We start from the raw sequence: 27,130 nt of genomic DNA, 5'->3' as shown, positions 1-27,130 counted from the left end.
GTTTCTGAAATACTCAGACCAGCCCTTCTGGCACCAACAACCATGCCACGTTCAAAGGCACTCAAATCACCTTTCTTCCCCATACTGATGCTCGGTTTGAACTGCAGGAGATTGTCTTGACCATGTCTACATGCCTAAATGCACTGAGTTGCCGCCATGTGATTGGCTGATTAGAAATTAAGTGTTAACAAGAAGTTGGACAGGTGTACCTAATAAAGTGGCCGGTGAGAGTGTATATATATATATATATATATGTATATATATATATATATATATATATATATATATATATATATATATATATATATATATATATGTATGTATGTATGTATGTATGTATGTATGTATGTATGTATGTATGTATGTATGTATGTATGTATGTATGTATGTATGTATGTATATATATATATATATATATATATATATATATATATATACACACACACATACACATACACACTATACAATATCTCGCTGAGGATCTGTTTATACCAAGGAAGGTGACGGGCACAAGGGGGCATTCTTTGCGTCTGGAGGAGAGAAGGTTTTTCCACCAACATAGAAGAGGATTCTTTACTGTTAGGGCAGTGAGAATCTGGATTTGCTTGCCTGAGGAGGTGGTGATGGCGAACTCAGTCGAGGGGTTCAAGAGAGGCCTGGATGTCTTCCTGGAGCAGAACAATATTGTATCATACAATTATTACGTTCTGTAGAAGGAAGTAGATCTGGGGATTTATTATGATGGAATATAGGCTGAACTGGATGGACAAATGTCTTTTTTCGGCCTTACTAACTATGTTACAAATACCAACATGGATATGCCCGCCATATGGTGACCATATAGTGGTAGATCCCAGTGCTACAGAACATTTACTTTAATTGTACTGAAATCTGTTAATGTAGTTAAAGAAGAGGGCACTCTTTCTGATGGAGTCGTTCTTTTCCATCTGGCCCAGACCAACACTACAACTTCTCCAGGAACAACTCGTCTGTAGACATTACAACAAAAACTGCAGATGGATTGCCCCCCCATAGGGCAGCGGGGTACTCAATACCGGGTCCTTCGGTTCACGGGGGGAATGTCACGGTGGCTGACCCAGTCTGTGGTCCTAGGGACGTCCATAGAAAAGGGAAATGTCTTTAAAGGGGAAATGTTCGTGACGCCACCTGTGGTATTCGGTCAGGGTGACCGGCGCTGCTTAAAGGGGTCCACTGGGGTGATGTTATTGCAGCTAGATGGTATACCTTCCCACAGGTGAAGTATATCCCCAGGGCTTCCCAGTGTGTAGATGGTGGATGGTGAAAGGCGCAGTGAAGAACGAGGACACAAGGTTGCAGTCTCTTTACTGAAGGCTTCAGCGTCCACATTCCAGAGCACCAGATCACAGGGCAGGCAGATTCCGGCCGGTCCGAAGGCAAATCCAGAGTCCCCTTATCCAGGTGGAAATCAGTAGCCTTCCTCTAGCGCCTTGGTGTTGTAGTGCTAAGCTTCTCATAAGGTCCTCACAACTGTTGTAGATGTTCTAGATGTTATGTCTCTCTCTCTGTCCCCCTGATGGATAGGACAAACCGTATGACCGGCGGTCTGAGGCTTTTTACAGGGACTCTAGCATGCCCCGGCCTCTCGTGGGTGCCACCTTGCCTCCTGGGTATGGGGCGGATCAGTAATATACAATTAACTGTCCTGCCGGTCTCTGGAGCAAGGCATAAAGGACTGTTGCTCCCTCGGTGTTCTGGCTACCGGATCCTGTGCCTCAGAAGGAGGCAGCCTGTACAGGGCAGAACTCCTTCTGGTTTCCACTCCTTTTGCTATGACTTCTTCTCACTGTCTACAATACAGTTCTCTGTTCATGTCCTTTCTTAGGAACTGCCGCACGTCGGGCAGGCGCAGCTCCATGACCCTCGGTCTGGGCCTCTGACAGGATCCCACCCCTGTCAGGGACCAACTACCTAGCCGAAGCTCAGCCAGCAACTTTACCTAGTGTGAAGAGTGCCCTAATAGGAGCATAGCTCCCCCTGGTGGACTGGAGTATGAAATGTGTTGTATGCATGTGGTACCTGGTAAAGAGATCTCCTTTATTGCCTTCAAACGTAACATCATTCCCCCCTAGAGGAGAATGATATTACTTCAATGACCAGGACCCTGGGGCGCTGCACTCACATTTCCTGCACCATCCCCATGGACTCCCGAACCTGTACACACTCCTCATCCTGCCGATAATCCCAATACTGAGCCGCTGCTGCCATATGTGTCCCTCTGAAGGCACCTACTGTGTGATAGTGCCCCACATAATGCCCACTACTGTGCCCCTTGCATAGTAAAATGCCCTCTAGATGGTAAAATTGCCTCATAGAAAGTAAGTGTCCTGGAAAACAATGTCCACATTTTGCCCATAGAATGTAGTAATGCCCCATGTGCACCTTTGACTGTCACAGTATTCTGAGTGCCCCTATAATAATGCTTAAGTCCCCGCTTAACATTTAAAGAGGTTTTCCACTACTGATTTAACCTCTTAAATTTGTTCTAACTCTTCCTAGCTAACACTTTTCTAATACACTTATTTCCTGCCTTGCTCCTGTAAGCTCATCACTCTGTGGGTCATATATCCTTCTGTTTGGATTCTGGCTCTGCTACTTCTAATCTGGGGACCAGAATTGGATGAACAGAGGAGGGAAGGTCACTGGTGAGGGAGGTGATACATCTCGGTGAGTGACAGCAGTCAGTACGCATGCTCAGATCAGATTTCACTCTCCTCTCTGTTTTGCTTGGAGACTGCACTTCAAAGCATCAGCAAATTCTGTCGGCATCACGCAGTACGATTCTTACAAGTGCCATCCCTTCAGCTGACAAGCCCTGTGATATACTTTTCTGATCAGCACATCGCAGGGCTCGTCAGCTGAAGCAACGACACTACAAAGCAGCATCCAAGCAGAGGAGAGAATTCTGATCTGAGCATACATGCTCAGACTGCTGTCACTCACCGAGACATAGCCCTGCCTCCACCAGTGACATGCCCTGCTCTCAGGGCCGGCTCCAGGTTTTTGAGGGCCCCGGGCGAAAGAGTCTCAGTGGGCCCCTCCTTTAACACATACCACGATTCATGATCGCATATAACACAGCCATGTAGTATATAACAGCCATTGTAGCATATAACACAGCCACGTAGTATATAGCATAGCCCACGTAGCATATAACAGCCCCTATAGTATATAGCACAGCCACATAGTATATAAACCGGCCCACGTAGTATATAGCACAGCCCACGTAGCATATAACAGCCCACGTAGTATATAGCACAGCCATATAGTATATAGCACAGCCCACATGGCATATAAGCCCATATAGTATATAGCACAGCCCACGTAGTATATAGAACAGCCATGTAGTATATAGCACAGCCCACGTAGCATATAACAGCCCACGTAGTATATAACATGGCCCACATAGTATATAACACAGCCACGTAGTATATAACAGACCATATAGTATATAGCACAGCCACATAGTATATAACAGCCATGTAGTATATAGCACAGCCCACGTAGTATATAGAACAGCCATGTAGTATATAACACGGCCCACGTAGTATATAGCACAGCCATGTAGTATACAGCACAGCCATGTAGTATACAGCACAGCCATGTAGTATACAGCACAGCTCCCCTCCCCCAAGAATGGTCCTATAGTCCAGTACTCAGTTATAGTTACCAAAAAAAAACCTCCTCACCTCTCAACGTTCCCGCGCCGCGCTGCTCCCTCCCTGCTCCTGTCTTGGTGGCTGCCGCTGCACTGCCTGACACACAGCGAGTGCACAATGACATCATCGCACACCTGCAGTGGCAGTGTCAGAGGCAGAGTGGGGAATGATGGGAGAGGGCGCGTCAGGTGACGCTCTCTCCTCCATCATTTGCGGTGGCGGGGGAGTTGGCGCTTGTGACAGGCAGGCCCCCCTGCCTCACAGGGGCCCCATAGCAGCTGCGTGATGTGCCGCTAGCTGAGGGCCCCAGGGGGAGCGGGGACCCTAGGTACTGGCAGCTGCCTGCCCCCAACGTCGGCCCTGAATGGGCCCCCCTGTCTCGCCAGGGCTCCGGCACTTGCCAGGGTATGCCAGGTGCTGACGCCGGCCCTGCCTGCTCTGTTCGTCCATTTACAGCCCCTAATATCATAAGTAGCAGAGACTGAATCAAAACAGAATGCCAAGTGACCCACATAGAAATTAACTTACTGGAGCAGTGCAGGTAATGAAAGTACTAGAAAAGTTAGTTATGAAGAGTTAGGACTAATGAAAGGGAGTCAAGCTCGCAGTGGAAAATCTCTATTAATGTCCCCCCGAGTCCCCAGCATGCACCGTATAATGTCCCAGAGCTGCCCGACATATTGTATGATGGCCTCCACATTAGTTCCCACACTGTATGAAAGCTCCCCATTGTAGTCCCTTTGTGCAGGGTTAAACTAAGAAAAATTAAAGCAGGCTTCATTTTGTGCTTTTTGACTCAGTCTTGCGGTTTTAAGATAAATTTTGTCACTAGGTAAAGTTCACAGCTGTTATGAGACCTTGATTGTTTCAACCTGGACAAGACATGAGACTGAGAGTGTATTGTTCTACAAGACTTTGACGTACAGACTGTTCCTGCATTCTTATAGGTTGAGAACTGTGAGCGTGTTCTTATGCTGATTGGTTGAACTATAACTTCTATGATTATGAAAAGTGATACACAATAAACGGGGGCCAGAGATCTGCTCAATCCTCCCAGAGACACACGTCTCCGTCTGGTCATTTTCAGTTGCCGGCAACGCCCTGTTAATTAATTTGAAAATCACTAGGTCAACCGTGAAGGATCACTTTAGATCGTCCCTCAACACCTTCACTATGTGATGGCCTCCCATACTGTTTGATTGCCACCCACATTAGGTCACACACTGTATAATGGCCCCCACAGTAGCCCCTAAAATGTATGACAGTCCCCTCAATGAATGACAAATCATACATGGTCATATACTCACCTAATCCAGGATTTTGTCGAGTCCACCAGGCAGACCAATGCGTTGATGTCCCAGCACTACCACGCTCTGCCTTGGCAGGATGGCGCAATAGCCGAGGCGCCGATTCACTTACCGGACATCAGAGTCCCAACACGGCCATTGTATTTTCCTGCCGTGGTCAAGAGCAGTAGTGCAGGGACATGGTGTCTGCCTGCTTTACCACAGAGCTTAACTGTATAGCGAGAGGCCCAGAGCGACTGCACCCGGTGACCACCTCGGGTAGCTATGCTACTATATCAGCCATTGGAAATGTTAAGTGGGGACCTTAGAGATTAGGATGATCCTGCAGATATTGGCGGGTTCATCCAACTTTAGGGTACCGTCTCACAGTGGCACTTTTGTCGCTACGACGGTACGATCTGTGACGTTCCAGCGATATCCATACGATATCGCTGTGTCTGACACGCAGCAGCGATCAGGGACCCTGCTGAGAATCATACGTCGTAGCAGATCGTTTGGAACTTTCTTTCGTCGCTGGATCTCCCGCTGTCATCGCTGGATCGTTGTGTGTGACAGCGATCCAGCGATGCGTTCGCTTGTAACCAGGGTAAACATCGGGTTACTAAGCGCAGGGCCGCGCTTAGTAACCCGATGTTTACCGTGGTTACCAGCGTAAAAGTAAAAAAAAAAACAAACCGTACACTCACATTTCGGTGTCCTTCAGGTCCCTTGCCGTCTGCTTCCCGCTCTGACTGTCTGCCGGCCGGAGCAGAGCACAGCGGTGACGTCACCGCTGCACCGCTGTGATCTGCTTTCACTTTACGGCGGCACTCAGTCAGAGCAGGAAGCAGACGGCAAGGGACCTGAAGGACACCGAAATGTGAGTATGTACGTTTTTTTTTTTTTTTACTTTTACGCTGGTAACCACGGTAAACATCGGGTTTCTAAGCGCGGCCCTGCGCTTAGTAACCCGATGTTTACCCTGGTTACCCGGGGCCTTCGGCATAGTTGGTTGCTGGAGAGCGGTCTGTGTGACAGCTCCCCAGCGACCACAAAACGACTTTCCAACGATCACGGCCAGGTCGTATCGCTGGTCGTGATCGTTGGAAAGTTGCAGAGTGTGACGGTACCCTTAAGGTACTGTCACACAGTACCATTTTGATCGCTACGACGGTACGATTCGTGACGTTCTAGCGATATCGTTACGATATCGCAGTGTCTGACACGCAGCAGCGATCAGGGACCCTGCTGAGAATCGTACGTCGTAGCAGATCGTTTGGAACTTTCTTTCGTCGCTTGATCACCCGCTGACATCGCTGGATCGTTGTGTGTGACAGTGATCCAGCGATGTGTTCGCTTGTAACCAGGGTAAACATCGGGTAACTAAGCGCAGGGCCGCGCTTAGTAACCCGATGTTTACCCTGGTTACCAGCGTAAACGTAAAAAAAACAAACAGTACATACTCACATTCCGGTGTCTGTCCTCCGGCGTCTCAGCTTCTCTGCACTGTGAGCGCCTGCCAGCCGGAAAGCGAGCACAGCGGTGACGTCTGACGTCACCGCTCTGCTTTCCGGCTATGGCGCTTACACAGTGGAGAGAAGCAGAACGCCGGGGGACAGACACCGGAATGTAAGTATGTACTGTTTGTTTTTTTTACGTTTACGCTGGTAACCAGGGTAAACATCGGGTTACTAAGCGCGGCCCTGCGCTTAGTAACCCGATGTTTACCCTGGTTACCCGGGGACTTCGGCATCGCTCCAGCGCCGTGATTGCAAAGTGTGACCGCAGTCTACGACGCTGGAGCGATAATCATACGATCGCTGCGACGTCACGGATCGTGCCGTCATAGCGATCAAAATGGTACTGTGTGACGGTACCCTAAGTCTCAATCCAAGTTCCATATCAGTAGGTCCTTGGAATGCGCAATTAAACTAGAGTACTTGTGTAGTACACAAACACTGATAGAAGATACCAACTTTACATTATCCTTTGTCGGACTTCAAACCAGGAACTCAGCAGTGTTAAATACAGAGATTCCCAAGGATCTGTAAAACTCCAGGATTTTCAGGCATCTATGTTTGACTTGACCACTGAATTTTTCTTTAAAAAAAAATAAATAAATAAAATAAAAAAATAAAAAAGTCCAACATCTGCATTAAAATAATTTTTATTTAAAAAGCAGCAAATCTGCAAGAAAGGTCAAAATTAGTGTGAAAATCTGCAGCATTAACACCACAGGTCAATTTACTCTGGACATCTTCCCTGCAATGTGTTGATGAAATTCAGTAACACCTTGCTGGTGCAGTAATAAACCGGCAATTTTCTACACGGAGCTCTATGTCAAGGAAATCTGAAGCGTATTGGCTACATGCAAACTACCTCCAAGATGGACAGTGGATTTGATCTCAGTGATTCAGAGAAAATATACATTTTTTAGCTTGGCAAGCACCACTGGAACAAAAGGATGGATGGGATTTTTTAACTGGACTTGCCTTTTTTTGCTTTCTGCTAGAATTTGCTGAAGTTCCATTATCCTCCTATAATTATATATAAAAAGTAATGTTAATACAAATTCTATCTACATCTATTTCTGTAGAAAAGTTAGAGTAAGTTGCTTACAATCTCAAGGTTCTCCTTCGTGGAAATGACTGGCTGTTCACTGACCATCTTTTTTAACCAGGTACTTATAAGAAAACCCTGCAAGTGACAAGACATAATATGGGGTTAGTACGTCAAACTATACAGATCTGGACATTTACACCAATACAAATAAAAATTTATGTTTCATCCAGAAAAGTGGCAAGATTTTTCCCCACTTGTCACCCGTGTACAATTTTTTTTTTCTTTTTTATAGCAGCTATCAATCATTTACAGGATTATAGTTTCCCCAAGTTCTAGAATTGCAGTGCGTTGTTAAAAATCAGATGTTATACTGTGGCTCCGTATGGCATTTAAAAAGGCTTTTCCCACAAGCAAAAGTACATTTCAATCAATACATTTTGGAATAATATTAATTTCCACAATTGAATGCGTTTGGATGTTCCTGTACGGAGATAATCTTATAAATCTGCCCCTGCTGTGTACGGTGTAATGGCCGTGTCTGACCGTACAGGAACATGGTCTGATCATACCGCATCTCCTGGGCAGGAGAGAATGCAAAAGAGTATACAGACAGGACAGCAGGGGATCACAAATGATTTTTTGTGAGGTAAAATATGGTTTAAAAACAGGCATGGAAATGCCTTCTCTCAAAATAATAATTTGCAATACCATGCTGCAATGTCTGAGGCAGTTAAAGGGGTTGTCTGACCTTAGGATAGAAGTCTGCAGCACTGGCGAATCCTCACAGGGAGTACACTGCAAGGTTTGTCCAGTGGCAGGAGTGTGCGATTTGCATATATGCAGATTAGATGTGCACAGCCTCGCTCAATACAAGTGTGTTGAGCAAGGCCAGACAAAGTATGCAAATCACATACTTTGTCACATGACCCCCCTCTCCCAGTGAATCCTCACACCACGCACACTTGTACCCCAAGGCCAGGCATCCCCTTTAAAACATGCTCTAAATCCTCAATATGTGAACTGCAAATTGTGTCTCCATGGAAGTTAATATGAAGAGTCTTTCGAGCATTTAAGCGCTTTTCACGCGTACACAATGTTTGTGGGGTTTTTGCCAGCAATTTGAGCATACTTGAGAAATGAAAGGAACCTCTCTCTTATTCTTCAGGCTCCAAATAGCTAAAGTGTAGATTAGTTAGGGTGAATAAAGGATTTTTTTCGCCAATTTTGGATGCTCTCTCTTTTATGTAACATTTATTATGGTTGAAAAAGTTTACAGATCCGGGATTATTATGTGTATGGTGCATGATTTTCTACACAACAGTTTTGCAAACCATAATTATTGCCAAAACGATAGCACCACCCTTGGCCATGTCCAGAAAACCCAAGATTAGAGCTTCTATGTTATATCATGAAGTGTCATTTATGCGATGTGTTTTACTTCTGGGTCATACGTCATATGTCATATCTTCTCTGTTCATACAGTATTGACATGTGCTTTTATGTATGTGCCGCTTTTTCTCCATGTTTTAAAAGTTCCTCATGAGGCAGCCAGGGAGAATGCCATTGACACGGCGGCGCTGCAGCAGCCTCTGGAGTTTAATATATGGTGTTAAATGATTTGACCGATAACATACATTCCGTATGAAAGACCATGTGGCTTTACAGGTGAACTAGGTGTTATCCGCAAAACCACACACCCATTTAATAATTTAAAAATGGCCGTGGCTGCATCCCAGCTTTGTCAGTTTGGTCCCATGTGGCCTCACCCTTAGGGAATCGCTCACCCAACCATATAAAAATAGGATAAATTCAATCTGATAAGAAAAATAGATAAAATATCACAGCATGTTACGAGCTGCTGCGCAAATGGGATGGCACTCAACCAGTCATGTCTATGGATGCGTGGAAAACATCGGACTGCATTTGGATGACAGCCGAGTGAGGTCCGATTTGTTGACCCTCACAATGGAGAAAAGTTGTTCTCCATCTTCTCACCTGTGTCACCTCAGCCGAGAGGATTGGATCACATGGAGCTGGCACTGATCGAACTTTGAGTTGGTTGGGAGGGTCCGTAACATGAGTGATCCAATTCTGTAGGAGGAGAGACTATACGCTCCTGTGACCCCACAAGGTCTTACATCATGTAGTTATCCCCCCTGCATCCCTGACAAACCTGGTTAGTCCAGATCGTAATCCATTTCGGGACATTTTCATCCATATATCCCAATTTTAACTCTTGCTGGTCGCGGTCTTTTTCTGGTTGCTGAAAAAGGAAGTGCATTTCATTCTATAGCCTAGAGATAAATTAGTGCTCCCCACCTTGCTCCATCCATTTACAGCTCACCGTCGCCCCTCTGTTATTCTGTGCCTACAGGGCTGCAGCATTGATGCCCGCTCGCCAACAGCGAATCACTCGACTCTGGCCTCAGTGCCGACGCAAAGGTAGATGGCAGTGATTGGCTGCAGCGCTTGTGTGTTGTAGATTGGACGTCAATGCTGCGTCCCAGGAAACAGCAGTGGAGAGTCTGCAGTGAAGCAGCAGGTTATTAATGGGGATTGTTAGTTATTTTGTAAGCATTACTTGGTTTTTCGACACTATCCGCACAGAAAACCTGGTCATGTGGCTGCAATTAGGAAGAGTAAATCAGGTGAGGTCTGTGGCTCACACCGAACATGAACCACGGATGTATGAAACCAACCAAAGTCTGGACCGGGATGTGGGGAAAAGGGCAACTGATCTCCTGACCCAGACTCCCCACCTTATTGACATATGATGCTGTAAAGTTCAGCTCAGGAGACATGTGGCCGGTGTGTACATCAAGCGTCGTGCTCAAAACGGTGAAACCGATGTTTGATGCCGACCCTAATCCAGCCTCGTCACTCAGTCCACACACTGAACCTTTTAAATGTGCTGATAAAGCAGATTATTAACTTGCAATGACCTGTATGTAGTTTTTGTGACAAAGATGATCAAATTATGGAAATGCAATTTGCATATACCACTTTTACACCATATTCATATCAACTTTTTTTTTTTTTTTTTTAAATGAGGAAAGGTGAGGGGTTCAGTTTGAAAAGGAAGCATTGGGTGTAAATTTTTATTTATTTATTTTTTTTTTTTAAAGGGCTATTAACCTACAGATAGAGATAAGCATTCTCAAGCCGTGCGCGCAGCACTGAAAGCCCCGCTGCCAGGAGGAAATGAACTTCATTCCTCCCTTCAGTCAGTGGCGTGGCTTCAGGCACTGCTCAATACACAATGGGGGCGGCTGTAACCGCACCCCGGCACTAAGTACCAAGCTGTGACTTAAGACATGCTGGCGGCACCTCCGATTGGAACTCCAAGGCTGGCAAGAGGAATATAGTTCATTTCTCCCAGGCAGCAGGGCTCTTAGTGCATCGGCCCAAATCTGCAGGTTAATAGGGTTTTTTGTCTTGACAAAGTTTTTTGACTTTCATAGTCCCCAAGATGCAAAGAAAACTTTAGATCTACCAGCAGCAAGTGAAGACCGGATAATTCACTTCGATAACCATTAGGCCGTATGTTCACACGCAGATTCTTTGCAGCCAACACTTTCTTTTGGCAGTAAAGTCAGTGTGTACTGTTTGTTTTTTTTTGTTTTTTTGCAAGTCCTGGTCCATCAGACACAGCAGTAATCTGTGGCCACTGGACAGGAGCTTTGATAACCATCTTACCCAACAGCATCCACAGCTCGATGGGCAAATACCCTAAAAAGTCCAATACTTTGGTAGAGCCAAATGAACCCACCTCGTATGAATGAACATGGAGTCCCTCTGGTCCCATATTATGAACTCCTATGCCGTCCATGTGCCACAATATGTGACTATGAAGCATCTCACCCTCCCCAATAAGCAATAACTTCTTATGGAGTCATGAACGCCGTGTTACAGATCTGTACAACACAGATCGGTACATGGAAGTGGATGAAATAGGTTTACTTTAGTCAACCAAATCCTTACATGAAGCAGGACATCCCAGGCAGAAATTTTACTAATATGAAGATTCATTATTTCGGTCCGGTCACATATCTTAAAGCTGCAATAGAGCTCATCTTTTCCCACAGATATGGTGACCATGGCGTTGGCATCTTGATAATCTGAAACACTCTGGTCCATTCTCTGGTAACTGTAGTGCTCTATTTGTTGCATAAACGCCAAGATCTGAAAGATAAAGTGACCATATAGTGTCAATATATCATGAATTTGGCTTTTAAAGCAAAAAAAAAAAAAAAAAGTCATTTGATGAGAAAACTCAGCTATAGTTCACATGGTGTGTTATGTTCTCCTTCCACTTTCTAGTGGTGGTGGGGAGTCAAGGGAAACAGAAAACACCAGGTCCACCCTTTCAATTGAAATTCAAAGAGTTTTTTTTTTTTTTTTTTTTTTTTTTTGTTTTTTAACTGCCAAAACATTTAAGTGAATGGAGATGAGCTGATCTTCTGTGGTTCTTGTTTACTTTTGTCCAATTAAGTGAAGTTGAGTTGCAATTTTAAAAAATGTCTACAACACCTTACAAAAACTATGGCAGGTAGATTACATTTTGGCTTTTTATATTACCTTGAATTTGTCATTTGTTTTTAGTAACTCTTGGAGTGTGGTTTTCTGCTGTTCTGTAGGTCTGCACCAGTTCATTCCAAATTCTTGAACAGCCTGTATATTAAAAAGTAAAAAAAAATAAAAAGTTAAAATGGAGGACATATGGATAATTTATAAAGCTGTACAGGTCTTTAAAGCCAGTGTGGAAACTGGGCCACAACTGTGAGGGTCAAGGTATCGCAATGTGCTATGGTTCCATGATAGCCATGTTTCATGCAAACACTATAAGGCTGGTTTCACACGTCTTGAGGTTCACGGTACTGGAGAGGTCAGTATTAGTGATGAGTGAGTACTCGTTGCTCGGGTTTTTCAAGAGCACGCTCGGGTGACCTCCGAGTATTTATGACTGCTCGGAGATTTAGTTTTCATTGTGGCAGCTGAATGATTTACAGCTACTATCCTGCTTGATTACATGTGGGGATTCCCTAGCAACCAGGCAACCCCCACATGTACTCAGCCTGGCTAGTAGCTGTAAATCATTCAGCTGCCGCGATTAAAACAATCTGCGAGCAGTCATAAATACTCGGAGGTCATCCAAGCAACGAGTACACTCGCTCATCACTAGTCAGTATCCGTGTGTAATATTAGCGGTACATGAGTGGCAACAGTGTGCCACACAGACGGACCCCAGAGAAGAAGTGGTACAGTAGGCGCTGTTCCCTGGCACCAGGTGCTGAAGTCAGCTCTCATCACTTTCCCCTGCTCTTCCCATTTTTGACATCTAGCCTTGCTAAAGATGACAGCCAGGGGCTGGTATTCTCAGGCTGGTAAGGGGCCATGATATTGACCACCCCCCTCCCCCCCAGCCTAAAAGTAGAAGCCCGCAGCTGCCCAGAAAAGGCACATTATTAGATGAACCATTTCTGATGCTTTGCCCGGCTCTTCCCACTTGCCATGTAGTGGTGGCAAGTGGGGTTCATATTTGTGGGGTTGAGGTCACCTTTGTATTGTCTGGTGACACCAAGCCCACAGCTTAGTAATGGAGAGGTGTCTAATCCTATAGTTATATGGTAACTAAAGACACAGCCACAATAAAGTGTTTTATCAGAAATAAAAAACACTTTTCCATTTTTATTTAAAAACAGTTATATTCACCTAACACCCAATTCCCCTAACACCCAATTCCATCACATCCCTAGTCTCTGGTAATAAACAAAAAAAAAAAAAAAAAACACAACAATATTCTTCACCTCTCAGTCGTTCTGTCCCACGCCATAATCAATGTTTGGGGGGATAAATAGTTTTCAATCTGGACGTGCCAAGATGCAACCATCCAGGCTGAGAACCACTGGTGAAGGAGCTGCTGCGAGCGCAGCATCATTGACCAGCGGTGGCAATTGTGGTTACCGCCGGTCAGTGAGCCTGCATTCCCAGCCAGGCTGAACTGCGATAACCTCAGCACCGTGGGGCTGAAGTTAGTGATTAGGTCACTGCAGTTCAGCTCACGATGAGAAATTCTTACGGTGATCTGCTGTGTTCTTTGAGACTGAAGGAGTGAAAAGATGGCCAACGTCCCCTGAAGACATTGCCATAAGAATGCAATATTTTATATGTTGATGTTTATGCAGGTTTATTGTAAATTCTCTCATAAGTGGCTGTGGAAGAATAGGAGGCTGGAAAAAGAAGGGCTAGAGGTGGCCAACCCATATGTTGGGAGGAATATTTGGGGTAAGAATACAGTTACTTGTTAGAGGGGTTTCGTAATTTGGACTGAGCAGATGAAGACAAGAAGTAGCTGTAAGTGAGCAGGGAAGAGATCTTTTTGGTAGCAAACCTGCAACACTTACTGGGAAAGTGGCAGTCTAGATCTCAATACAGCCAGAAAGTACTACACCCAGGATAGCTCAGCTCCAGTGAATACAGACAGCACAGGTGAAGAAAGATGGAGGAGGCAATGTGTAGGTTGGACTGGGGACTATAGTGAACAGATACTAGGCTTGCCAGGCTGGAGCACGAGTATAGCACAGAATTGGGCTGTGGTCAGTGAAGGGAAGGACAGATAGGTAAAATAAAAGTAGTCAAAAGTATGATATTGGTGAATAATACAGTAACTACCTACATAATATTTTAGTCTCAAGGCTTGTGTCCTTGCACCCCTGACGAATCCTAGCGAAACGCATGTTGGGGTGCTGGGACACACATTTAGGATCCATTATGCAGGCAGTTAGAAAAAAAAAAAAAAAAGTAGGCAAATCCACTTGACTTATTTCTGACACTACCAACACTGACTGTGCCCTTAGTAAGAGCATAGCCATCTATGTGAAAGATCACATTTTTAAAAAGGAAACTATTGCCAATCATGTGTAACAGATCTACAATTATGCAAATCCAATGAGGTATTTCTACTATAACTTTTGTTTTTATGTCTGGTTCAGTTAAACATGAAAAATACAAAATGTTGAGGGACACTTCGTAAATGAACGTAGTGTAGAGCGCTCGCCACTGCTCAATACAGCATCCAGGTCCTCAGGCACGCTCCTTACTCAATAGAAACCATATTTGATAGCCATTTGATACTGGCAATGATTGGCCTTCCGCATTGCATCGCATCATGGAGCCTTATACAAGGCCCGTTGACATAATGCTCGGCACACGGTCCTCAGGAAGCAGTTGTTCTAGGAGGGAGAGCGCATTTTAGAGCGGGCATATAGGATAGGGCAGTGTAGCATTGCTAAATCGTAGTTTTGTTTTTTTTTTTAACATTTAAAGAGTAAAGTCCCTTTCAGGGCAACATATATTTTCTTTTCCCTATTAATACTGGAAAGTTTGGAGATATACATCCAGTTTAAAGTGTACAAGGCATGCGGTAATGGACGGGAAGTTGGATGTGCTGCTCATGGTGCACGCAGAGGAAGAGGCAATGTGAAACTGAAGGTGAAGGAGCACAACATCCAGGAGATCTAGCGTCCAGTCCCACTTTTTGGGGGGTGCGAGTCACCACTCTTGAAGCCAGGACAGTGCAAACATGCTTCCAGTATGTTTACCAGCATAACCCTGTCTTCCGCGCAGTCCAGTCTCACTAGTCAAGGGTCTGGACCAAATAATCCTCACCCCAATCCTCCTTCCTCCCACCATGGCAAGTGATCTCACACTCCGAGTAGCTCTTTACATGTCGATTTATTGATTCTGGCCTCTTGCCCTGCATGTTTCAAGGAGGGACACGGAGCTCATGTGTAGTGATGCCCAAATATTTGACCAGGCTTGGTCAGAAGAGGACGGTGGGGAATTTGTGACTTGACTTAAGAGATGGATGATTATGAGACACAGTAGGCAAAAAGTGATGTTAAGTCAACAAGTCAGGAGGACCAGAGTACGGAAGAGGAAGACAAGGTCGTGGACAATGAAGTCACTAACCTAACCTAGGAAAAGACCATGCAGAGTGAGGCAAGCAGCACAAGAGGGGGAGGGATCCGCAGCACCACAACAGGTAGTGGAGTGGCCAGAGGGAGAAGGCAGGCAACTGTTCCACAAAGCACCCACATGCATCAAGTTTCCAGGCCAAGGGTTAATAAAAAAAAAGCTCATTTGCAACCTGTGCCGTACCAAGATCGGCAGATGCCTGACCACCACAAGCAAGCTCAGGAATGTCAAAGCACCCAACTAGGTGGCCTGAAATCCTGGGTCAACAATCTGTCTGTGGGTGACACCTCTTCCCCTGTGCTATGCGATTGACTATTCCCCATCCAGGACACAGGCTCCTATGCATCTTTGTGAGTTTCAGAATCACTCCTTTATAAATTAAACAAGATGTGTCTAACCATGTCTCATGCACACACGCCCAGATAAGTAGTAAAATGTTAATATTGCATTTACCAGTAACTACTGGTGGGTATACTTGTTCTGTCCCCACGAGGCAAAAGGATATGTGGCTGATTAATAGGTGCTGGGAGAGTTCCTACCTCAGTTTTACTCAAAGCAGAGCAGAGAGGACCGATGCTGTTCAGCGTCCGGTAGAGATGATGCATACCCGGGATTGTGCAGTCCAGACTTGATTATTATGGAAATCTGGACATACAGCGTATGATTGGCAATACAGTAATTCTCCAGGAATGCAGGTGTTAAAAACATAAGAGATCAGCAGAGTGTGGTCAAAAACTGATGCCTTCGTGAGCTCTGTTCAGGGGTCTCTGTCCCATAGATCGTGAAACTAAAAAGGAAATGGCTGCTGGGAGGAAAGGTGACCTCTGAACAGGAAGTGAAAGGCATGCCCATAAGAATTAAATAAACTGCCATACAGAAAAGAGGCCATTAGGTGGCAGCAGTGCAGCATGTAACAGATACTATACACAACATAAAAATACAAACACAGAAACTGAAGAGAATAGCTGACATGGAACAGCACACTCCCCGTCTGAAATTCCGTAAGGGATTTCACTGTAATAGTGCTTTTGAAATAAAGTCCAACAACTTTGAAGTTAGTAGTATTGCATGCATGTTTGGTTTCATTTTCAAACAACAGATAAAGGTCTTTAAATCAGTTCCTGAGACAATCCAAAAGATACTCATCTTTGGATCGGAGAAGCCGCACTAGGCCAAACTATCTCTGACCCAACTGCAATCCAAATTGACAAAGTACTAGTGTGATGTTCTGTTCATCAATTATCCTACCAGAATGTCCTCAAATTGCCAGTATCAATACGAGCTCGTGGATTGGCCTCTGAAATGTCTTAGGCTCACCTTTCCTAAAGGACCTTCAGCTCCACCTTTTGGACCTTAGCATCTTGACTAGGGAAAGCCTTTGTAACGATTCCCATAGGTCAGTCGATCCTTTGAGCTTGTTGTTCCTTCATTAACACAATGTTTCCTTCTTTCAAGTGTGGTTTACTTTGTCACAATTTCCTTCTTCCTTGCAGAACGAGATACTCCTTTCTCCACCGGTTCCAGAAGTAATCGGCGAGGTATTGCACGGGTTTCAACGGCTTCTGGTAGATGTTTGCATGCATGAACTCTCCACTGACTGTTAGTGGGTTCCGGTCTTTTATGTAAGAAGAGTAGCTGGCGTAAAGGCCCAGTCACACACAGCGACGCTGCAGCGATACAGACAACGATGCTGATCGCTGCAGCGTCGCTGTTTAGTCGCTGTGTGGTCGCTGGGGAGCTGTCACACAGACAGCTCTCCAGCGACCAACGATGCCGAGGTCCCCAGGTAACCAGGATAAACATCGGGTTACTAAGCGCAGGGCCGCGCTTAGTAACCCGATGTTTACCCTGGTTACCAGCGTAAAAGTAAAAAAAAAAAAAAACCCTACATACTTACCTTCCGCTGTCTGTCCCCTGGCGTTCTGCTTCTCTGCACTGTGTAAGCACAGCGGCCGGAAAGCAGAGCGGTGACGTCACCGCTGTGCTGTGTTTTCCGGCTGGCCGGCGCTCACAGTGCAGAGAAGCACAGCGCCGGGGGACAGACAGCGGAAGGTAAGTATGTAGTGTTTGGGTTTTTTTACTTTTACGCTGGTAACCAGGGTAAACATCGGGTTACTAAGCGCGGCCCTGCGCTTAGTAACCCGATGTTTACCCTGGTTACCAGTGAAGACATCGCTGAATCCGTGTCACACACACCGATTCAGCGATGTCAGCGGGACCTCAACGACCAAAAAAAGGTCCAGGCCATTCCGACACGACGAGCGATCTCACAGCAGGGGCCTGGTCGCTGGTACGTGTCAAACATAGCGAGATCGCTACTGAGGTCGCTGTTGCGTCACAAAACTTGTGACTCAGCAGCGATCTCGCTAGCGATCTCGCTATGTGAGACGGGGCCTTAAGAATGGTCAGCATTTCGGGATCCATTGACACTGGGACAAGGGGTCTTGAGTGGATTATGGCAGAAAAGACAGCCAGAAGAGCAAGCAAGGTCTCATGCGCAAGTCTTGAAGAGTTTGTGTCCATAAGTGTAGAGTTAAAGATGTGTGAACCATGTGAGAACTATGCGGAGGATTGAAGATCCAGGTGCAACTTCTTTCTGCCAGTTGATCATGAATTGGCTTGATGTCAATATCCAACTCTCGACAAACAGATGAAGTTGCTTCCACGGTCAGACCTCAGCTGTTTCACTAGTCCTCTGATCGCTAGAAACCGCCAAAGAGCATTGATTAGGCTGGATGTGTCCATAGATTCTATCACCTCTATGTGAACAGCATGGACACTCATGCAAGTGAATAGTACAGCCCAACGTTTGCTGCCTCGAGTTCTGCATGCAGATACCATCCATGGCCCAAAGACATCTAGGCCAACGTAGGTGAAAGGCGGTTCGGCGCTTAGTCTGTCAAAGGGCAGGTCAGCCATTTGTTTTCCTCTGGTTTTGCGACTTTGCACACACACAGCGATGTAGTGATCCCGCTACAGGTCTTTTCATACCCATGATCCACAGTCCTGCAGAACCGTAACTTGCCCTCTGATCTGCCTGGCTTGGTGTTCGGTCTTTTCATGGAAGTGCCGGATCAGTAGTGTGATTTTACTGGGAATGATGCAAGGCTGATGCTCTGAAACCCCTAGCTTGGCTTGATAAAAAAAAATAATAATATTATCGACCACCGACCCTCAGGAAACCAAAGCTGTCCATTACTGGATTCAAATTGGCAATGGGGCTTTCAGAGTGATCCGTTTGTGGTTTAAGCATTCCCATTCAGTACTGAATACGCTCTGCTGGACATAGCGCATTATGAGAGACTCGAAGTGAGAAATGTCCTTGGCAGAGTGGTTTATTGCAGATGTGCCAACCATGACAGTCTGTCTCCATGTGAGTTGTGATAAAATCTCGCAATGTGGACTTCTTGATGAGTTTCATCCAATTGAAAAAGCATTTGAAGTGCTGGCAACCAAGGCTGGAGGTTGGTTTAGTGTTTGTGGCCAGAGCACTGACCTCAGAGCGGACTTCTGGATCATCATCCAGATCCTGGATGCTGAAGGCTTCTTGGAAACATTCACTTTTCTTCTGTTCCAGCAGAAACTTGGACCTGAAAGCCAAGAAGAGTTAGCAAAAGAATTTATAGACACAGGTCTAGTGGCATGGTCGGCTGGATTAAGTTCAGATGGGATATAGTGCCACTGTTCAGGCTTGGAAGACCCCTTTACTCTCTCGATGCATTTACCGATGCACACGTAGAAGCGCCTTGTTTGGTTGTAGATGTAACCCAAGATGACCTTACTGTCACTGTAGTATCGTATGTCATTTATGTTGTTGTCCAGCTCCTGCTGTATAAAGTCTGCGACTTCTACTGCAAGCACGGTCCCACAGAGTTCAAGCCTGGAAATAGTGCGGTCAGGCTTGGGAGCCAATTTAGCCTTGCCAAAAACGAACCCAACATGATCTCGATTGTCAGATCTAGTCACCTTCAGGTAGGCAACAGCTGCAATGGCCTCCGTGGATGCATCCGAGAACACGGAGTTCTGTCCAGGTGCTAGCAGAAAGTGAGATTCTGGTGTAGCATCTCGGTATGTGGATTTCATCCAAGGCACACAGACTGCTTCCAGGTTTTCCATTTTGGTTCCTTATCAGGAGGGAGTGGGGCATCCCAGTCCTTGACGGTTTCGGAAAGCTGTCTCAGAAGGGATTTACCATGTATGGTAATTGGTGCTGCAAATCCCAGTGGATCATATAAGCCATTTACCACTGACAGGACACCACGCTCAGTGAATGCTTTGTCTGCACAGTTGATTTGGAAACCGAAGGCGTCAGCTGACAGGTTCCACCTCAGGCCTAAGCTTCTCTGCATGGACGGACTATCTGGTCCCAGGTCTATGTCCTCGAATCCTGGTGCGTAGTCACTTGACTCAAAGGCTCTCATGACAGCCAGGCTGTAAAGAAATTTTGTGCAGTCTATGCTTAGCTGGGAACAACATACCTTGGGTCCTTTTAAGTAGGTCGATCGCCGCTTCTGTGAGTAGAGATTTTAGTCCATCATCTACATAGAAGTCTCTCTCTATGGCATCTGATCCATATTCGGACTCTCCTAGTGTGGTTCTCTGTAGGCCATAGGTTGCCACGGCAGGTGAAGGGCTGTTCCCAAATACATGCACCCTCATGCAATACTCCACCCTCTTTGGGGTCGTTGTCCTTGTGCCACAGGAACCTGAGGAAATTCCTGTGGTCCTCTCCGACTATGAAACATTCGTTCAATATCGGCTGTGATGGCAATGGGCTCTTTCCTGAACCTCATGAACACTCCTACTAGGTTGTTTGTTAGATTAGGACCCGTGAGGAAGAGGTCGAGAGATGCCTTGATGTTTGGCACTTGAATCTAAGACAACATTATTTTTAATCTTTAAAGACTCCATAATAACAGGGTCTGTACCACAGGACTGGCGTATAGCAAATGTGGTGCCAATATTCAAAAAAGGGGCAAAAACTGAACTCGGTAATTATAGGCCAGTAAGTTTAACCTCTACTGTGGGTAAAATCCTGGAGGGCATTCTAAGGGATGCTATGCTGGAGTATCTGAAGAGGAATAACCTCATGACCCAGTATCAGCACGGGTTTACTAGGGACCGTTCATGTCAGACTAATCTGATCAGCTTCTATGGAGAGGTAAGTTCAGGACTGGACCAAGGGAACCCAGTGGACGTAGTATATATGGACTTTTCCAAAGCTTTTGATACGGTGCCACACAAAAGGTTGTTATATAAAATGAGAGTAATGGGGATAGGGGAAAATATGTGTAAGTGGGTTGAGAGCTGGCTCAGGGATAGGAAACAAAGGGTGGTTATTAATGGAGCACACTCGGACTGGGTCGCGGTTAGCAGTGGGGTACCACAGGGGTCAGTATTGGGCCCTCTTCTTTTTAACATTTATTAATGACCTTGTAGGGGGCATTCAGAGTAGAATTTCAATATTTGCAGATGACACTAAACTCTGCAGGGTAATCAATACAGGGGAGGACAATTTTATATTACAGGATGATTTATGTAAACTAGAAGCTCTGGCTGATAAATGGCAAATGAGCTTTAATGGGGATAAATGTAAGGTCATGCACTTGGGTAGAAGTAATAAGATGTATAACTATGTGCTTAATTCTAAAACTCTGGGCAAAACCGTCAATGAAAAAGACCTGGGTGTATGGGTGGATGACAAACTCATATTCAGTGGCCAGTGTCAGGCAGCTGCTACAAAGGCAAATAAAATAATGGGATGTATTAAAAGAGGCATAGATGCTTATGAGGAGAACATAATTTTACCTCTATACAAGTCACTAGTTCGACCACACTTAGAATACTGTGCACAGTTCTGGTCTCCGGTGTATAAGAAAGACATAGCTGAACTGGAGCGGGTGCAGAGAAGAGCGACCAAGGTTATTAGAGGACTGGGGGGTTTGCAGTACCAAGATAGGTTATTACACTTGGGGCTATTTAGTTTGGAAAAACGAAGACTAAGGGGTGATCTTATGTTAATGTATAAATATATGAGGGGACAGTACAAAGACCTTTCTGATGATCTTTTTAATCATAGACCTGAGACAGGGACAAGGGGGCATCCTCTACGTCTGGAGGAAAGAAGGTTTAAGCATAATAACAGACGCGGATTCTTTACTGTAAGAGCAGTGAGACTATGGAACTCTCTGCCGTATGATGTTGTAATGAGTGATTCATTAATTAAATTTAAGAGGGGACTGGATACCTTTCTGGAAAAGTATAATGTTACAGGGTATATACACTAGATTCCTTGATAAGGCGTTGATCCAGGGAACTAGTCTGATTGCCGTATGTGGAGTCGGGAAGGAATTTTTTTCCCCATGGTGGAGTTACTCTTTGCCACATGGGGTTTTTTTGCCTTCCCCTGGATCAACATGTTAGGGCATGTTAGGTTAGGCTATGGGTTGAACTAGATGGACTTACAGTCTTCTTTCAACCTTAATAACTATGTAACTATATGTAACTCTAATTTGCTTAGGTTTTCACGGGTGATATACTCCAAATGAGGGTAGGTAGCAGCACTCGATTTCCTTTAAGGGAGACGATGGCTCCGCATGGTTGTTATGGAATATATTGCCCATAAAAAAGGTGACGATGTGTTCTTTCATCTCCGGTTTTAGTGTGTGCTGGAGGGAGTTGAATCTGGACAAGGCTTGTTCATGTTTGTTCGGGAGCCTTACCCTGGTAGCTCGGAAGGGTAGGGGGAAAACCCAGTGATTATTCTCATCCTTAAGGAACTCATTGTTCATTATCTTGACGAATTCCTTGTCTTCCATGCGCCATGTCCATGCGCCACCCATGTTAAATATAGGGGCACATGACGCATGCGTCGCCGCAGCTGCGCCCGACTCAACGCAAATGTGAACGTAGCCTTAGTGGTACGAAACACCGATCTTCCCAAGTCGTCTGCATAGGGATATGGGATAACAGCAGGCAGCTGTACGGGATCTGGAGGTTTCTCTTTCACCTCATAGTGATGTGGGCATTGTTTGCAGAAAGTAGTGCGTCCATCCCAGCATACATAGGTCTTAAAGGAATCAACTCCTGTTCGATCCAAGCATACATTTCCTATGACTACCCACCCCAAGTCGAGTCTCTGGGCATAGGGGGCAGAGTCAGGACCATTACACTGTTGGTGGACCTTAAGTATCCTCAAATTGTCTCTGCCAAGCAGAAGTAGGATTTCAGCATCTGTGTCCATAGGTGGGAGAATGCTGGCTAGGTGCCTTAAGTGTGGTTAGTGGTGCGCACCTTCTGGGGTAGGGATCTCATCCCTTTGGTCAAGTATCAACGTCTCCGTTGATAGACGCAATGAAAACCTTGTGCCCTTCTGCCGCTAGTCTCTATGCGGCCTGAGCAAGTATTCAGAGTGTAGGGCGTTGCTGGTCCCTTGATTCCAAAGGCTTCAAAAGAACTTGAATACAACTAGGGATCGATTGCTCTGATCGTCAATGATGGCGTACATTTTTACTGACTTCTCTGGTTGCGCTTGTGGATAGCCTGATTAGGCATATCCTGGCACAGCATTTAGCACCTTGGTTCTCCCCACATACCTCTGAGCATGAGCAGGAGACAGCAGTGGTGGACTTGGCGTGATTCTGTGGCTCCCTGCCATGGCTTGTAGCAGGACTAGAGGTAACTGCAACTGTTGATCGCTGGTGGCTGAGGTTGGATGCAAGGCTGATGGGTGTTTGTCGCTATGACTTTACGCTTAATGACAGATTTACAGTCCTTGACCATGTATTCTGATGAGGTGCAGCACTTGAAACATACTCCAAGTTCGCTGAGGATTTTCTTGCGCTCCTGTATGGTTTTGGACCTGAAGCCTCTACATTTGCTTAATGAGTGTTTTTTTGTGAATGGGACACATCCGATTGAAAGACTTCTCCCTCTACGGAATAGTGTACTGTTTAATCGGCAGGTACTGCCCATGATTGCAGTTTAGTCTGACGCTTACACTGTTCCTCAAGTCCTTGCGTCTATGTGTGACGCTTTCATACCTTGATGAAGGAGTTGCTGGGGTTACAGTGTTAGACCCCAGGAAGTCGAGGCTAGGATTGTTCCTCATTTGGGCCTGTTCGATGAACTTGCATAACTAAATGAACGGAGGAAAGGTGACATGTGACCTTTTGTACCTGGAGATACACACTGCCCCCTTCTCTTGCAGACTGCGTGGCAGCATTGAGATGATTGAGTTCACCCCATGGGCAGTGTCCAGGTAGCACAGTCCAGACAGACAAGGGTCTCTTAGCAAGTTCCAGCTCCATAAGCAGATCACTTAAGTCCAGAAGCTTGTGGGCTTCCTTAAGGTTGATCCTTGGAACGTTCTTCAGTCTCTTGAATAGGGACTCTTCTATGGCTTCAGCGCTGCCGTAGGTTCTTTCGAGTCTCTGCCAGGCAGCAGCAACAAGACCTGCTTCAGCTTGTCCCACATAGATAGTTTTAAAATTTTTGATGCGGTTTGTGGATTCTGGACCCAACCATTTGACCAGGAGGTCGAGCTCCTGCTCCGCAGATAGGTTGAGATCAGCAATGGCGGCCTTGAAGGTTGCTTTCAGGGCTCTCCAGTTCTCTGCACGGTCGTCAAATTTCAAGAGACTAGTGTTGATTAGCTCTTTGCTCACCATGAACCTGGCAAACTGACATGTCTAATCCTTCACTCCTTGTTACCGTGTTAGCTTGTTGTGCCCCTCAGGCGTATAAGCTGCGTGGAGGGGTGAATTGCTCCCGGGTAAAATGATGTTGCTGCAGGGTTGAGCTGTGGTTTAACCTCTGGAGATTCCGATGACTGCTGCTTGAACTGTGGAGGCAAGCTGGAGTGCACCTTGTGGTCATCTTATTGTGGAGACTGCTCCTGAGGGGACACATCATGGCATTGGTCTTGGGTCTCTACGGAGGCTGAGGGTGACACTGGCACCATAAGTTGGGCTGACTTGGACGTTTCCGCAATGTTGGGTTGAATGTCGCTGGAGAAGGTGTGCGCTACAGGTATCTGTTTCTGCACGTAGTCGCTGGTACGAACAGCAGGGTCGTCTTCTTCCTGTGGTGGTAGGCAAATCAGGTCTGCTTTCATGGTTCCTGCCTCTGCTTCTGCTTTCTTTTCTGTGTAAGAAAGTCTTAGTTTGGTTCGCTCTGCGTTTAAACGGGCCTCTAGGATTCTGTCGCTGAGGGCTGAAGTTCTTGAGCAGGATGATTTGTATGACCGAGCAGAGTGTTTAGATGAAACAGACCTTTGCTATCTAGTTTCTTGCAGATGAGCGATACGGCTTCATCAATTTTAGAGTCTTTTAGGAAGGCAGCATACCTTGCCGACAGTCTTGTATCTTCTGTGGGCCGTGTTTAGCCGTTTTATAGTGTCCTGTAAACTCACTGCATAGTCTTTGTGGCGTTGGACGCTTGACATGAAAGAGGTGACTCGTTCCCATAGGTCATCCTGGTGGTCATTGAGCTCACCTTTTGTGGAATGGTCGTTCTTCAGGACCTTTAGCTTTGGCCTCAGGGAGCGTACTGGTCGTGTGTCTTGGTCTGTTGTGGGAGCGGGCTCTGTTCCCATGCTTCATGATGTTGCACTTCAGCGCCAAGGAGATGCGCAGGATGTTCATCGGCCATTTGCGGTATTACATACAGAGAGTCTATGCACAATGGGGTCTGAAGTGACGCTGCAGGGGATTTCTAGCAGAGCAGGGCTGCAGTATCTGGACAGGAAGAGCATGGGCACGTGGATAGGGATATATACGGGTGATTCCGGCCAGGCTTCAAGGCAGTTTGACTGTTCTGTCCTCACATGAGGCGAATGGATATGTGGCTGATTAATAGGTGCTGGGAGAGTTCCTACCCCCGTTTTCCTCAATGCAGAGAGGACCGATGCGGTTCAGCGTCCGGAGAGATGATGCATACCAGGGATTGTGCAGTCCAGACTTGTTTATTATGGAAATCTGGACATACAGCGTATGATTGGCAATACAGTAATTCTCCAGGAACGTAGATGTAAGCAACACAAGCGATCAGCAGAGTGTGGTTGAAAACTGATGCCTTCCTGAGCTCAGTTCAGGGGTCTCTCGCCCATAGATAGTGAAACTAAAAATGAAATGGCTGCTGGGAGTAGTGATGTGTCACAAAGAGCCGGCTCCCTGCTGTGAACGATGGGAGTCGGCACGCCAGTGAGAGCCCCTAAAATTCCTGAATGGCTCTCACTGGGCGTAAAATCCCGGGCTTCGGCATGTGTAACTCCGCCCACCTGAGCAAAACCCCGCCCACTCTTCAATTTAATTGGCTCTAAGAAGTGGGCGGAGTTTCTGCGGTAGGTGGACGGAGTTTCGGACGCCTGAACAGCTATTCAATAGGGATCCATTTAGGATCCAAAAAGAGCCGTTTTGTGAGCCGAAAGAGCTGGCTCTTTTTGGTGAGCGGAGCCATGAGAGCCGGATCACCAAAAAGAGCCGGATCACCAAAAAGAGCCGGACTGCCCATCACTAGCTGGGAGGGAAGGTGACCTATGAACAGGAAGTGGAAGGCATGCCCATAAGAATTAATTAATAGCAAGCCGCCATACGGAAAAAGGCCATTAGGTGGCAGCAGAGCAGCATGTAACAGATACCATACACAACATAAAAATGCAACACAGAAACTGAAGAGCAAAACTTGCATGGTACAGCACAGCAGTTTTATTTCCCCCTCTGCTATGTCATCTACTGTAGTCATAGGCAATGGGAAATAGTGAGAGATTGCCCAGCTATTAAGAGGTGGAGGAGGCTTTTTCTCCTGTTTTTAGTTTTGCTTTATATACAGGAAATAATGTTTTTTTTACATTTTTTCCTGAAAATCCATTTAATCTTCAGTTTTGTGAGTTCGTAAAGTGGCAACTACTCTGACAACATTGCTCCTAGCAGCAACCTGGGGAGTTTGTGTCCAGGCATCTTAACCATGCTCTTCCCATTCCATTTGAGTACAGTTTCCATCCATTTCAGCAACTCTCCTGCCTCCCCAGACCTCCTGTTAGGGTCTCCTGGAAAAATGCTCAAGTTTGCCAATGACTTCCATTATACTCGTTAATAGAGTCGAGCCCATCCAAGCGTCTGACCTGCTCGATTCAAGTACAGAGCTCTCGAGCATTACCAATATGATTGTCATCCAATTTGTGTGGTTTTTTTCTCTTTTTTTTCTCTTTTTAAACACAAAACCGCAAACATTGAACTAAATTACCAATACACTTGTGAAAACCAGTAGTGGACAGCAGTGTTTTTTTTTTGTTTGTTTGTTTTTGTTTTAATACAGACACAGCAAAAGTAAATTACTTATGGATTTCCCTCTCCTCATAACACCTATATTCTTGATTTAAAATTTCATGATGAGTTTCATCCTGATACATGACAGTATATTTTTGGTAATTCTATTTTTAATCTTACTAAAATCGGTAAAGAAGATCTAAAGAGTATGATACTGTAAATACAGTAACTACTACCATGATATCTCCAGGCGTGTGTCCTTGCGCCCCTGATGAAGCCTAGCGAAACGCACTTTGGGATGCTGGGGCAAATTTAGGAACTCTTAGCAATTAGTTACTGG

The 27,130-nt window shown here is 45.7% G+C and overlaps 1 protein-coding gene across 2 annotated transcripts in view; it reads right to left on the bottom strand.

Moving 5' to 3' along the window:
• Positions 1-27,130, bottom strand: part of SNX31 (sorting nexin 31) — a 78,431-nt gene that overhangs the window by 14,607 nt on the left and 36,694 nt on the right. Inside the window, exons 9-13 of one of the 2 annotated variants that reach the window (XM_077270914.1) lie at positions 12,125-12,217; positions 11,528-11,728; positions 9,720-9,809; positions 7,604-7,681; positions 7,477-7,521 (exon numbers count right to left, since the gene is read on the bottom strand). In XM_077270914.1, coding sequence (XP_077127029.1) covers positions 7,477-7,521; positions 7,604-7,681; positions 9,720-9,809; positions 11,528-11,728; positions 12,125-12,217 — 507 coding nt within the window. Of the gene's footprint in view, positions 1-7,099; positions 7,522-7,603; positions 7,682-9,719; positions 9,810-11,527; positions 11,729-12,124; positions 12,218-27,130 lie in introns of those variants that run through there. The other variant, XM_077270913.1, reaches the window with a different exon arrangement.

This window comes from Ranitomeya variabilis, chromosome 6 (assembly GCF_051348905.1).
Source record: "Ranitomeya variabilis isolate aRanVar5 chromosome 6, aRanVar5.hap1, whole genome shotgun sequence".
Taxonomy (NCBI): Eukaryota; Metazoa; Chordata; class Amphibia; order Anura; family Dendrobatidae; genus Ranitomeya; species Ranitomeya variabilis.
The sequence above is the reverse complement of the archived record's forward strand: the minus strand, read 5'-3'. Positions and strand labels throughout refer to the sequence as shown.